The sequence below is a fragment of the Tupaia chinensis genome, unplaced genomic scaffold, assembly GCF_000334495.1.
Source record: "Tupaia chinensis unplaced genomic scaffold, TupChi_1.0 Scaffold144168_1, whole genome shotgun sequence".
Lineage (NCBI taxonomy): Eukaryota > Metazoa > Chordata > Mammalia > Scandentia > Tupaiidae > Tupaia > Tupaia belangeri.
Genome location: NW_006204024.1, coordinates 651,864 through 665,179, shown reverse-complemented (window position 1 = coordinate 665,179; position 13,316 = coordinate 651,864). Strand labels below are relative to the sequence as shown.

Sequence of the window (13,316 nt, the reverse complement as noted above, 5' to 3'; positions counted from 1 at the left end):
AGCAGGAACGAGATCTTGTTGGTTATTTATTCCCAAGGCACTAAAAAATGTTCGGTGGCATCAAATGTACGTTACAAAGTACATAAATAGCCAATTTTGGTACTTTATTACTAATACCGAATTAGTGCGCACTTCCCAAGCCAGACAGTGCGATGGTACAGACCACGGCTTAAAGATTAATCTCTCTCTCTCTCTCTCTCTCTCTTTTTTTTTTTCCAGAATAAAAAGAAACACACACACTGGAGCCAGCAGATGGCATAGTAGTTATGTCACTGGACTCCCACGTGGTCGACTGCGGTTCAAGTTCTGGACCTGGTACCTTGCTTTCTCACTTTTCCTCTCTCTCTCTGCCTATCTCTGACCAATTGGAAAATAATAATAATGATGATAATGTTTAAATAAAATAATTTTTTAGTTAAATTTTTAAAAATTTTGTTATTTTTTTAAATTTGACCAAAGAGAAACAGAGAGAGGGAAAATGAGAAAGCAAGCTGCCAGGTCCAGGACTTAAACCATGATAGGCTACGTGGGAGTCCAGCAGCTCCACCACCACACCACCTGCTGGCCTCAAAGATTAATCTCTCAGTGAAGAGACTGCAATGGTGGCAAAGGTCTGTCGGCTGCATTTGATGACAGTGACTGAACCAAGAACAGAATGGGTACAATTGAGGTCATCCTTCTGCTTTTCTGATCTTTTTTCTTTTAAGAGTTACTTATTTACTTTTATTTGTCATTATTATTATTATTAATTTGCTACAGGGCATGCACATTCACCAGAGGGACAGAGAGAAAGCAAGCCACCAGGTCCAGGACTTGAACCACAGTCAGCCCTGTGGGAGTCCAGTACCTCAACCACCATGCCACCTGCTGACCCCTATGATCTCCTAAGCAGTTATTTTATTTATTTTTAGATTTTTGCCATAGGGCATATGTACTTGCTGGAGCGAGACAGAGATGGAAGGAAAGTGAGAAATCACCTCCCAAGGGGGATGGCCATGCTGCAATCCCATTGTTTCCATTCTCCTCTCAGGATTTTTAGGAACACACGCACATGTGCCTGGTGTATTTTTCAAGCTGCCATGGCCTGGACTTGAACTGCAGAGTTGCTTATGTGGAATCCAGGGCCTTAACCATCATGCCACCTGCTGGCTTCCTAAGCACTTACTTTCTTTTTCTTTTCTTTCTTTTTTATTTTGAGAGGTTTTTGCTATAGGGCGTGTGCGCTCGCGAGAAAGACAGAAAGCAAGAAATCACCCCCCAGAGGGATGGTCACGCCGCAATCCCTTCTCCATTTTCCTCTCAGGATCCTGGGCACGCACTCACACACACCTGGTGTGAGTTTAAGCCACTGGGTCTGGGACTCGAACTGCGGTTACCTACATGGGAATCCAGCGACACAACCATTACGTCAACTGCTGGTCCCCTAAGCACTTACTTTAATACTGTTATTCCGTAAAGCACATACTGTAGCATCTTGCTTACTCTTTGTATGTCTGATTCCTCCAATATATTTAAATTCCTCAAAGGGACTCATTTGCTGGGCTTGGTAGATGAGTTCAGAGTGTCTGAGGGATCCCTGAAACTGCACTTAAAGACCAAGAAACCCCTCCTAGGAACAGGGTCCCTAATTTCTCTATGACTCCCCACTGTCTTAACGTTTTTGTTCAGTTTTAAATCTTCTATTGACCTTGGTCCACCTGTGAGGGACCGCCTTCGGGGGAGAAAAGAAGGCGGAGTTCATTACCGATTTCCTCTCCTGCTTCAGCTCCTGGACGTAGCGGGCCAAGTCCATCGTGATCTGGGAGGTCATGTTTTCCGAGATAACTTCATGCTGCCCTGCGTAGTCATTCATTTCATTCAGGGTGGAAAGGAAGGCTTTGCATGACGTGTACCTACGGACAGAACACACACAGCTCCTTTTCAAGCCGGGCTACTTCCGCTCTAACACTGCCCTACGCCGGTGAAACAGTAATTAAGACCAGGGTAATTTGCATCCACCTCCGCTGGGATCCTGGTGGTTCATCACACATAGTATGTTCTCATCAGAATGGCTCTGAGTTAATTACAACTGGAACACTTTTCATTTTGCAAAATGGAATTGCTCTATGTAATGCAACATTTGGCGTTGTTGATCCTCGGTCCAGATGTAATCCAAAATATACACACATGCCGTGTGTACTGATGTAAGGGATATTTAGATCTAAACTAACACATAATACTCCGGGCTGCCCATACTAAGACGTCTGAATTGCTGACTAAAATAGACATATTTCGTGCATGAACGAGTGGCATAACGGGGACTCCAGACACGACAAAACTAATCAGGACTCTGGAATGCATAACCGGTACTTCCCGTATTTGCTTAGATTACATTCTAAACTTGTCTTAATTAAGCAATCTGGAATGGGTCTAGTGATTCAGTGTAAGAAAAGCTCCCTGCGAATGTTTTTTATTGTTCTCGTCCCTCAGTTTTAAAACGGACACAAATGTCAATGGGAAATGCTGCTTATTTTTATAGATCTACAGTTCTTGCCCTTCTCAATCATCATCAGTGCTTATGGATAGTACCACACAATTATCAATTAGAAACATACTTGTATTCTTCTTCCTCCTTTGAGTTCTTTTTAGGTTGGTATTTCTTCGAAAGATTCCTAAAATAAAAATGCAATCATGTCATCTTATTTGGAAAGATAACTGAGAAATCAGGAATGAAAAATCAAATTAGTGCTTTCTGTTTACAAGTTAAAGAAAGATAATGTCTGCGGCTGAAATTCACTCAACTCCTTCCATCTTCCTTCCCTCACTGTCAGAGAGGGCCTCCCTGCGGGGCATGGCCATGCCACGATCCTTCCTCCTCCATTTCTCCATACCATATGAATTTGGGCCATGCATGTACATGAGTCCAGTGTTTATCAAGCTGCCAGAGCCAGGATTTGAACTCATCACCATGTGGGATCCAGCTGCCCATGCCCAGGGCTTAACCACTGTACTTCGGGGCCAGTCCTCATTCACCTTCCAGCATGTGTGGGGGTGCTCCTAGACCAAAGACATGTCTACCTCAAAGGTAGAGGCAGGAACAACAGAAATGGCCACTGCTGGTCACTGAGGTGGACAGTAAGACCCCACTTCATTCGATGGCATGTATAGGCCCCGAGTGACTACCCAATGGCTTTCACTGGCAGCACTGAAGGGAGGGCAGTTTTCTTACCGTTCCCTGTGGCCGCCCTCAGTTGGGCACTATTGTTTCAAATTCAAAGAAAACAGTGTCCAAATATTGAAATTAGAAGTCCAAGTCCCAAGGGCATGTTTCCAAGGCTCTGTGACTGCGCCACCAAAGCGCTTCCTGCGGGAAGTAGAGACTGCATTTCGAGGTGGTTCGTGCTGAGACATACAAGTAGGGGACATTTAAACGGCCTGGCTCTGCGCGCTGGCACACGCGGGCCAGCCAAGAGCTGCCCTGGCTTCCCTTCCTAATCCCATCTCCAGGTCAGGAATACAAATGCGTTTGCCTACATTCAGCGTGCTAAACGCACACGCACACTAAGAGGCAAGCGCAAGCGAGGACTCCAGCACTGGTTCCGCTGGCGGGTTCGTGAGCCTTCCCTCTAAGCTACTGTGGTTAGAGAAATGACCAACGGAAGCTTTATGGCTTCCAGTCTGTAGCAGCCATCAAAATCCTTTCGATGTTATCTCTGGAGATCTCCAGAGGGACTCAGTCTTCACTTCCTGGTGCAGTCCCTGTGGCTATTCCTCTCTGACGTAGGTACCACTATAATTTCACATTTTACCTTTATTTCTTCCATTTCCTCCAAGTCTATAGATTTGTCTAGAAAAATGTGTGACAAGTTTACGATTTTGATCACGGTGCATGTTACAGACAACGTGAAATGTTGTTTCGTCTCTAAATGTAGAGGTGATGCAAGAGGCCTTGGGCTTCAGGGAGAAGGACACCGCTCTGGGAAGCGCGAGACCGCGTGCCCGGGCACCATGACCGGGACACATCAACAAGTGGGTCTAGGATTCCGGCTCCTTGTCTCCAAGTCAGACAGTGGTTCTGAAATTCCAGGGCATTTACAATACCCAGTAGAACATCAGCTTTGCCGTTATTCAGACAACAAAGGCCTGATCACGAAACAGTTAAAAATTATAATTAGACCAAATATGAAAGAAGATACACCTACTCCAGGGCTGCTATCAGAGAGCATGCGCTCCAAGGCAGGCCGGCACGTGTTCGCTGTGATTCTGCAGACACACAGCAGGGCTCCATACAACTACATTCAGAAGAACGCGAAAAAGCAGTATTTCCTTAAAGGGTGTGCCGCAGGGCACAGATAGAGGAGGAAGGAGAAGCACTTTATGTGGAAAGTTCAGATGAGTTCTTGGAGCTAGTTCATCACAGCCGCTCCTTAAAGACATGCAAAAACAACAGCATCCCAAGTGCCGGGAACGCGAGGGAAGGGCAGGCGAGCCAGGGCCAGACCACTGCACAACCAAAGATTCTTTCCCAGACAGAGTGAGGGTGGGACGCCTGGGAGACGGGGACTGGGAAGGCTGAGGGCTACATATGAGGTGTTTTTAGTCCATGGTTTTAAATAGTAGCCATTTCCTTCTGTGAACTATAACTTACAAATTACAACCACTACTTCTAAATTCACACCTCACATCAAAATTCTTTTCTAAACTGTTATTTTAAAGGTTTATTGGGAAAAGCATTTGGCGTAATGGCTATGTTGCTGGACTCCCACGTAGTTAACCGTGGTTTGAATCCTGGACCTGGTGGCTTAAACTCAGGCTAGGTGAGTGTGTGCGTGCCCAAGATCCTGAGAAGAGAATGGAGGAGAAGGGATTGCGGTGTGGACATCCCCTTGGGGGGTGATTTCTCGCTTTCTGTCTCTCTCTCTTTCTGGCGAGCACACACACCCTATAGCAAAAACCTCTCCAAAAGAAAAAAAAAAGGTTTATTTTCCTATTAGCTTTTAGTCTTTAGCAGCTACAAAAATCACTTAAATGTTCTATCCAGCTGAAGGAACCCAGCTTGAAGAAATCCAGGTAAAGCAGGCATTCTCTAGTCTGTTTCATTAGTCAAATGCTAGGCAGGGTGGCCAGACATGGTGCGGCAGCGAAACACGATGCTCTGCGAGGCAGTTCCACAGGGGAAGGCCCCTACCCGAGTCCAGAGAACTCCCTGAGTACGCCAGGCCTGTGCTGGCCAGTGAGCCAGGCGAGGTGAGGACAGGTGCACTGTGGCGTCAGGAACCTAGCGGGGTGCTGTCTCTCTCTCTCACTCATGGAAGAAATAGTGAATAAATTTAAAAATTATTAAATCAGGGCCGGCAGGTGGCATGGTGGTTAAGGGCGCTGAACTCCCACATGGCCAACTGTGGTTTGAGTCCCAGACCTGGCAGCTTGCTTTCTCACTTTCCCTCTCTCTCTCTCTCATTCTGTCCCTCTCTGGACAAATTAATAGTAATAATAAACTCAAAAAAATTATTAAATCAGGGCCAGCAGGTGGTTAAGGCACTGACCATAGTTCGAGTCCTGGACCTGACGGAGTGGGAATCGCGCCGGGTGCGTGTGCATGCATGCCCAAAATCCCAGGAGAAGAACAGAAGAAAAGGGACTGTGGCATGGCCATCCTTCCTGGGGGGTGATTTCTCACTTTCTACCCCTGTCTTTGTCTCTCTCCAGCAAGTGCATGGCAAAAATCTTTAAAAAAAACATTCTTAGCTTTGAAAATAGCTTGGAAAAACAGGTTGGAAATACTTTGTGAGTGATACTGTATAGACTGTCAGGTTGGGAGGACAGAGTGTCAACTTCGGCAATATTAGCAAGTGTAGCACTCAAAATGCTTCTTAAAGGCACTGACAAATAATGTACTCTAAATACCGGCAGAAATCTAAGAGCTAAGGAGACCTACAAGTGAATGTCGGATTGAAGGCTATTTTATCTCGAGAAATACTACAAAAAGAGGTCCCCTTTCCCTGTCTATTCTCTGGGGACAGGCCCTCTCTTCCTATCTGTACTATTAAAAAACAAGCAGGTACACCAGCCAGTGACACAGGGTAAAGGTGGCTGGATCCCACCAGGCTGTGTGCAGTTCGAGTCTGAGACCTGTCAGCTTGAGAAACATACTGTGCACATGTGCATGTGTGCCCCAAATCCCAAAAAGAGCGAGAAATGGAGCAGAAGGGATTGCAGCGTGACCATGCCCTACGGGGGGACGGTGCTTTCTTGGTTTTCCCCTCTCCTTCTCTCTCTGGCAAGCATGTGCACCTTCAAGCAAAAAAAAGCCCCCAAAACAAAACAGGTGGTGCAGCTGTAACTCGATGCTCTGTGATGCTGGACCTCGTGATGGGGAGGTCCCGGGTTTGTGTCCTGAGGTCTCCCTGTACATGCCAGGCACATGCGCGTCCGTGATCTGGGATGGCTGGAGATGGATCATGGCACGGGGATGCTGCTGGGGCTGTCCCCTTCTCTCCCTATCTGGGGACAGTGCTGGGGCTGTCCCTCTCTCTCCCCACCTCTCTCTGATGAAAGAAATGAAAGACTTGCGTAGGAAGAAGAGAAAACAAGCAGGCAAAGGAATCACAAAAGCATCACATTTAAATTCATGAGGCCTGAGAAATCCAAAATGTCTTTACACTGTTTGCTCTTCAGAAAGATCCATTAAAAGGGGAGAGAGAAACATACATCCTTTAATAACAATGCTGGACTCAGATCTGGCTCACCCTAAGAACCATATGAGGCTTCTAAAAATGAGATGTTTGGGTCCTGTCCCAGACCCTCTGAAACAGAAAGTCCGAGGTGGGCCCAGGGGTGTTGGTGTGCTTTCTTTCTTTCTTTTTTTTAAAGGTCGCCACAATATTTTCAGATAAAGCTGGCAGCATAAAATCTGATCACACAACTGCGCTTTCCCAAGAACGAAAGGTGAAAGACCAAAGGCAGGGGAATGTGCCGTAGCAGAAAATAAACAAACCAAGACAGGAATCCAGCCTCGGTCCACATACTTCGGAGTGGTGGCGAGGGAGAGGGACGGAAGATTCTGGGAAGGCTTAAAGTGGATGCTGGCCCCGCCCTCACAGTCACAGAGGGAGGTAGTCCACAAATCCTGCATGTCAATTCGCACTCCCGAGTGGTGAGTAAGCACTCAGGGGACGGAGGCAGAAACCTCTGGAACTGAAGGACAGGCAGCAGCGGGCATGCCACAGAGGCCTCCACTTTCCTGGCAGACAGCTGAAGGCACGGGGTTCATGTGTCCTGGTCCAGGGGTTCAAATCTAACCCCTAGCTGAACCCAGCCTAGGGGTTCCCCCGGACGGAATACATCTGCAGCTAGTGGGGTGAACCCCAAAACAGAAGCTCTGCCAAAGTTTCAGGAGAGACAACCAAGCTCAGAGTCTCTAAGGCAGGCCCCTTTCCTACTCCGACTCAACATGCCCTGTCCCCAGCTCTCAGCAATCCGGCAGATCATGCAATTCTGCAGCCTGGAAGGAACTGAGAGGGGGCCAGCCATGCCAGAGAAGGAAGGAGCACGGCTAGGACAGCCCCTGCATTCCACCAGGGCAAACAGGCTCCTGGTGCTGCTCACCTTGGCCACACGTGCGGCCAGGGTCACCCCTAAACTCGACACGCTTTACTCATCACGTCCCGCCACAACCATGCAGGGCGAGGACGACAGTGACAGTTCTGCACACTTTACAGATGACAAGGCAAAGCACAGAGAGTAATTAGTCTCCAATCCCTGCTGTTAAGAGAAAGAACCATGATTACAACATGGCATTGGAGGTCTGAACCCAACCACGTCAATAAATTGCCCATGTTAAATAGAAGCAAGGTGAAAAGACATGGCAGGTAATGCCAGAGCCAGAGCCAGGGCCAGCCTGGAAGAAAACATACAAGGAAAATAAGCAAAATCAAACTCCCCAGACAAATCTAACAAAAACACAAAGCAGAGGGCTGGTCAATGGCACAGTGGTAATGAAATGCTCTGCAAGACTGACTCATGTGGGAAGGTTCTGGGTTCATATCCTGAGATCTCCCTGAATGTGCTGGGAACACATATGAGCCCGTGACCTGGGGCCGGCTGAGGCTGGAGTGGACGGTGGCATGAAGACCATATTGGGGTTACTTGTTCTCTTTCTCAGCCACAGAAGAAAGAAAGAAAGAAAGAAAGAAAAAGGTAAAGAAATCAGCAAGGCTGGCCACGAGATGTAAAAGAAGAGGGTCATTTCAGAGCAAGTGGGGAGCACGGCATGGAGGAAGCCAGCTCCCACAGGGCCGACCACGGGGTGAGACCCAGCCCCAGCTGCTCGAGGAAAGCATGCCGGGCACACGTGCCCGTGCCCAGGGTTCTGCTGGGATGGAGAAGGGGAACCGCAGTGTGGCTGGGCCCTGTCGGGGAAGAAGGGGGCTCCATTCCTCGCTCACTTTATGACACATGTGTGCCTGATTAAAACAACAAAACAGGAGGCCAGCAGGTAGCATGGTGGCTAAGGCACTGAATTCCCACATGGCCAACTGTGGTTTGAGACCCAGACCCAGCAGCTTGAAAATCACCCGGACTGCATGTGCATATGCACCCGAAAGGCCTGGAGGAGAACGAGGGAGAAGGGATTGTGGTGTGGCCATCCCCCCAGGGGGTGATTTCTCACTTTCCCTCTCTCTCTGGCAAGCGCACACACCCGCCCACAAAAAACTAAAACCAACAGACAAGAACAAAAACACATTTAGATATAATCAAAGAAAGTTCCTCTGAAATAAACAAACATAATTTCCATATAAAGGGATGTAAGAGAAACTGAAGAAGGGCCGCACGGTGGCGTAACTGGCACAGTGCTGTGGTGTGACACTGCAGCTGTATGGGGAAGCCCAGGGTTCGGATCCCAGACCCACATGCACACACTGGACCCATCTGTGATCCTGGCAGGCTGGGAGGCTGGGGGAAAGAATGCGGCATGGCAAGACCCTGTCAGAGTCCCTCTCGCTTTCAAGAAGAAATACATATACATACAGATTTAAATAGTGATTAACACCAAGGCATAGCTTGTGAAGTTTACCAAACTGCTAAGGTGAACACAAACTTCTTCACGTGTTTATACAGAAAATGCCAGGTCAACTACAAAGAGAAAGGTCTGTCTGGCCTCGCATTTTTCTACCAGAAGACAATGCAACAAGACGGTTTGGAGAGAAAGACACATGGCCAGACAACACCCAGCTGAATGGCTGCTCAATCCTCCTTGGGGGAGGTTCCTCCCCTGGCACCAGAAAACGAGCAGAGAGGCGGTGGTGGGAGGGCGGAGTTGAGCATCAATCTGCATTAACACAGAACTAAGACAAATTACCTGGGGGGCTCCTTACAGAGCCAAATCACAGGTATTATGTTCCTTATCTTTCCCAGCAGCGAGTCAATTGAGCCTGTTTAAAGTTGCAACATGAGGTCAGCCCCATGGCCTTGTGGTTGAGGGAGCTGGATCCCATGTGGCTCACTGTGGTTCAAATCCCAATCCTGGCAGTTTGAAAAACATGCCAGGTGCAGATGCGTCTGTGCCCAAAGTACCAACAAGATGGTCTAAGAATCTATTATTAAGTGCTGTTAGCAATCATTTCTCTTTATAAACTTAATTATTTACTAGGACCAGATAATGTTTTTGTGTACTTAAAACCCCCAAAGATAAGAAATGCTATTCTTTCTCCAAGCCTGTCTCGTGGCGTTCCTCTCAGGAAGTAAGTGACGTGAAGACTGAAGACTTCCGAAGTGCCCTGCCACAGAGGTTTCACGCATCTGCAGGCAGATCCGTGTCTTCCTGGCTTCCCCAGCACCTCAGTATACCCCTTGCTTTTCCACATCCTGGAGCTTGTTCCAAACATTCGCTAAAAAGATTAAATTCCTTTGTTTAAGCCTATCCATTTATTTGTTGAAAGAGAGACAGGCATGCTCAGCAGGGTCCGCGCCTCGATCCCTCCCCTCCCCTTCCCCGGCCAGCCAGGATCGCAGGCATGTGGGCATTCACAGCCAGTTCAGGTTGACTCGGGAACTGAACCACAGCTCCCCGGGAAGCAGTGCCGAGTCCGGATCTCACACCTGTACCCTGCTGATGTGCTCCTACATTTCCTGAGCACCTGCTCTGTGCCTGGCACTGTCCCACGCTGTTGGGATACTTCAGGGAACACGACAATGATCACTGCTCTTAAGGGACTGTGGTGACTTTGACCACAGTGGTAGCGGTGGAGGTGGAAAGAACTGGTGGGCTGCCAGGATTTCCTGACGGCCTGGATGGGGTGGTGTGAGAGAAGGGGAGCCCCCGACAACGGGGGTGGTTTCTGACCTAGGCCAGGAAGGACGCAGCTGCCTCTGTGAGTGGGGAGTGGGGCCGTGGGAGTGCAGAGATCAGTGGTCCAGTTCCAGACTTGTTATGTTTCGGGTGTTTTTAGACAAGGGGAGATTTGAGCAACCGCTTCGTGAGTTCAGGGGAGGAGTCTGGCTGGGAGATGCACCTCTGGGAGTCGCTGCCATGCTGGTCTACCTGGAGCCATGGCACAGGAGATCACTGAGACAGGGCAGACGGAGAGAGAAAAGGACCTAGAACGCGGGGGGAGCCAGCATCGTGAGCCAGCTGGGGGGGGAGAACTGTGTGGGGAAGTGGGGAGGCGTTCCCGTGAGGCAGGACGGGCACCAGGAGATGGTGCCGACGCTGCTGTGTAGCCCGTTTCTACAGGAAGACATTTTACGCCATCGGCATGAGCAAACCTGTTCTAGTCTTACTATCTGTTTGAAAAGCCTTAAGGTCTGGTGAGACTGATAAGCACTGGATGGGCCCTAGATCTGGATCCTCCAGTCGTCGAAATCATTCTGTGGAGCAATGTTCTGCATTTATTTACTCAGTGGAAACAAAACTTTTCATTCATAAATATATTCCACACAGACCACTCAGATGCTTATTTGAACAACCAATCTGTGAAAACCTGCATTCTTCTTTTTTAAGTCGCCAGCGTGCGTGTGCACTCACCAGAGAGAGGCAGACGGTGAGCGAACACCTTCCACGGGGAACAGTCACCACGGCCCTCTCCTCCCTTCCTCCCTCCCTCCTTTTTGGATTCTGGGCATGTGCGCACATGTGCTTGGCATGTTCAAGCCACCGCATCCAAGCCTGGAACTGAAGGTCGGCCACGTGGGATTCGGCTGCCTTAACCACCATGCCACCGGCTGGCCTGAGCCTACATTCTTTCCATGACACGTGACCTACCCCTTATGCCGAGGCTATCTGGATCAAAACAAAACATTTGTGGACTGAAATCTGTCTAGATCTTGAACAAGTCTCGAAACAGCATGCACGAACCAATTCAACTACACACCAGGAAACCATTCCAGGTCGAGATGCCACTGAATTTAAGCTTATCGATGACTTTGAAAGGTTTTCTATAAAAGCACAGATGCACTGGATAACCTCATCACTGTAGATTTAAGGAGATCTGAAGTACTTGTTTTTATTTAATAATTTTTTTTTAAGTTTTATTTATCTTCTCCATGAGCAAGGAAGAGAGAGATGGGGGTGGGAGGCCAATACCCCCAGCAGGGTCACATCACACCATGCTCCGCTCATGCCAGCCCTCCAGCTAGCCCGGGCCTGGAGCCCATGGGCCCAGCATATTTTAGGACCCAACCCGCAGTCAGCCACGTGGCTCCCAGCACTGCAGATCAGTACACCCCTGTCTGCCACCAGGGCTGGGCCCCAACACACTGCTAACATCCACAAGATCAGGCTGGACCTGTGGCCTCGTGGGTAAGGGAGCCAGATCCCCCACATGGTCTACATGCAGCTGGAGTCTCAGTCTTGGTGGCTTGAAAAACATGTAGGGTGCGTGTGCACACATGCCCCAAATCCCAGCAAGACAGAGAAATGGAGGAGAAGGGATTGTGGCATGACCACGCCCCATTGGGGCTGCTTCCTCCTTCTCCCTATCTTCAGTGAGCACATGCACCATCTAACAATTAAAAAACATCAACAATAGGGACCAGCAGTTGGCGTAATGGCTATGTCACTGGACTCCCATGTAGACGACTGCAGTTTGAGTCCTAGACACCTGGTGGCTTAAACTCACGCCGGGTGCATGTGCGTGTGCGTGTGTGCCCAAGATCCCGAGAGGAGAATGGAGAAGGGACTGTGGCATGCCATCCCCCCTGGGGGGTGATTTCTCACTTTCTGTGTCTCTGTCTTTCTGGCGAGTGCATGCACCCTGTGGCAAAAACCTCTCAAAAAAAAAAAGAAAGAAAAATCAACAATCAACAAGGGGCTGGCAGGTGGCATGGTGGTTAAGGTGTTGGACTCCCATATGGCGAACCATGGTTCAAGTCCTGGACCTGGCAGCTGGCTTTCTTGCTCTCCCTCTTTCTCTGCCTCTGTCTCTCTCTGCTCAAATTGAATGCTACGGCTAATGATAAGAAATAAAATGAAATAATTAAAAAATATCAACAATAAAAAATCAAGTCTAAAAGTAGAAACTTAGTTTTTGTTTTTACTGCTCTATAAAAATTAACTTATTTATGTAAAACAATAGCTTCTGTTGAAATGACCTTACATAACAAACTATTAAAAGGATTATACATTTGCACTACAGAATGAAAACATAACTTCTCCTTATATATATTTTGCAGCCAGAACTTACCTGAGTTGCTTTGCATAGCTGAGTTCGATCTCTGTTCTTTCCTTTACAAATTTGATGTATTTCTCAAGAATATCAATTCCCCACTGTGTGTGTTTTTCTAAGTTGTCAAACTGATCCTGTTTAAAAAAAAAACAGAGAGAGTGTCTAGTCTTTCTCTGTGATTAACATAATTTCAATGTGCTGTTCTCATAACAATATAGGCTAAGCAGAAAGTAGCACTAACATTTTCCATGTTTATCCTCGGGTGCTTTTTGTTAAGCAGGTTTTATATCAACATTACCAAATTTGGGTTGAAAACTGCCCAGGGAACTGATCTCTGCCCCATTCATTCATGGTTCCGACCCTTTCAGAAGCATGGTTTTTTGGATAAAATTAACATCCCAATGAACAGGAAAAATATCTTTCCTACATGCCCCAAACTTACAGGTGGAACACACACACACACACAAACACACACACACGCGCGCACACACACGCACACACACACACACGCGCGTTCAGTCACACTATTAGCTCCTGAACTGTTATCTCTAGCTAATCATTCAAAACACCCAATTGATTTTGGCAAGAAAGCGGGAGAGGAGAAGAGTTACAAAATTCTGTTTTCTTCACATGAACAAAATAACTTGCGGAGTTTTAAAGCTGAGGAATCAA

The 13,316-nt window shown here is 47.8% G+C and overlaps 1 protein-coding gene across 14 annotated transcripts in view; it reads right to left on the bottom strand.

The window, feature by feature from the left end:
• Positions 1–12,778, bottom strand: part of FNBP1 (formin binding protein 1) — a 96,031-nt gene extending 83,253 nt beyond the window's left edge. For all 14 annotated transcript variants that reach the window (XM_027767299.1, XM_014583205.2, XM_014583206.2 and 11 more), the window contains exons 1-3: positions 12,663–12,778; positions 2,595–2,651; positions 1,745–1,892 (exon numbers count right to left, since the gene is read on the bottom strand). In XM_027767299.1, the coding sequence (XP_027623100.1) occupies positions 1,745–1,852 (108 nt within the window). In that variant the 5' untranslated portion in view covers positions 1,853–1,892; positions 2,595–2,651; positions 12,663–12,778. The remainder of the gene's footprint in view (positions 1–1,744; positions 1,893–2,594; positions 2,652–12,662) is intronic.
• Positions 12,779–13,316: the final 538 nt, after the last annotated feature.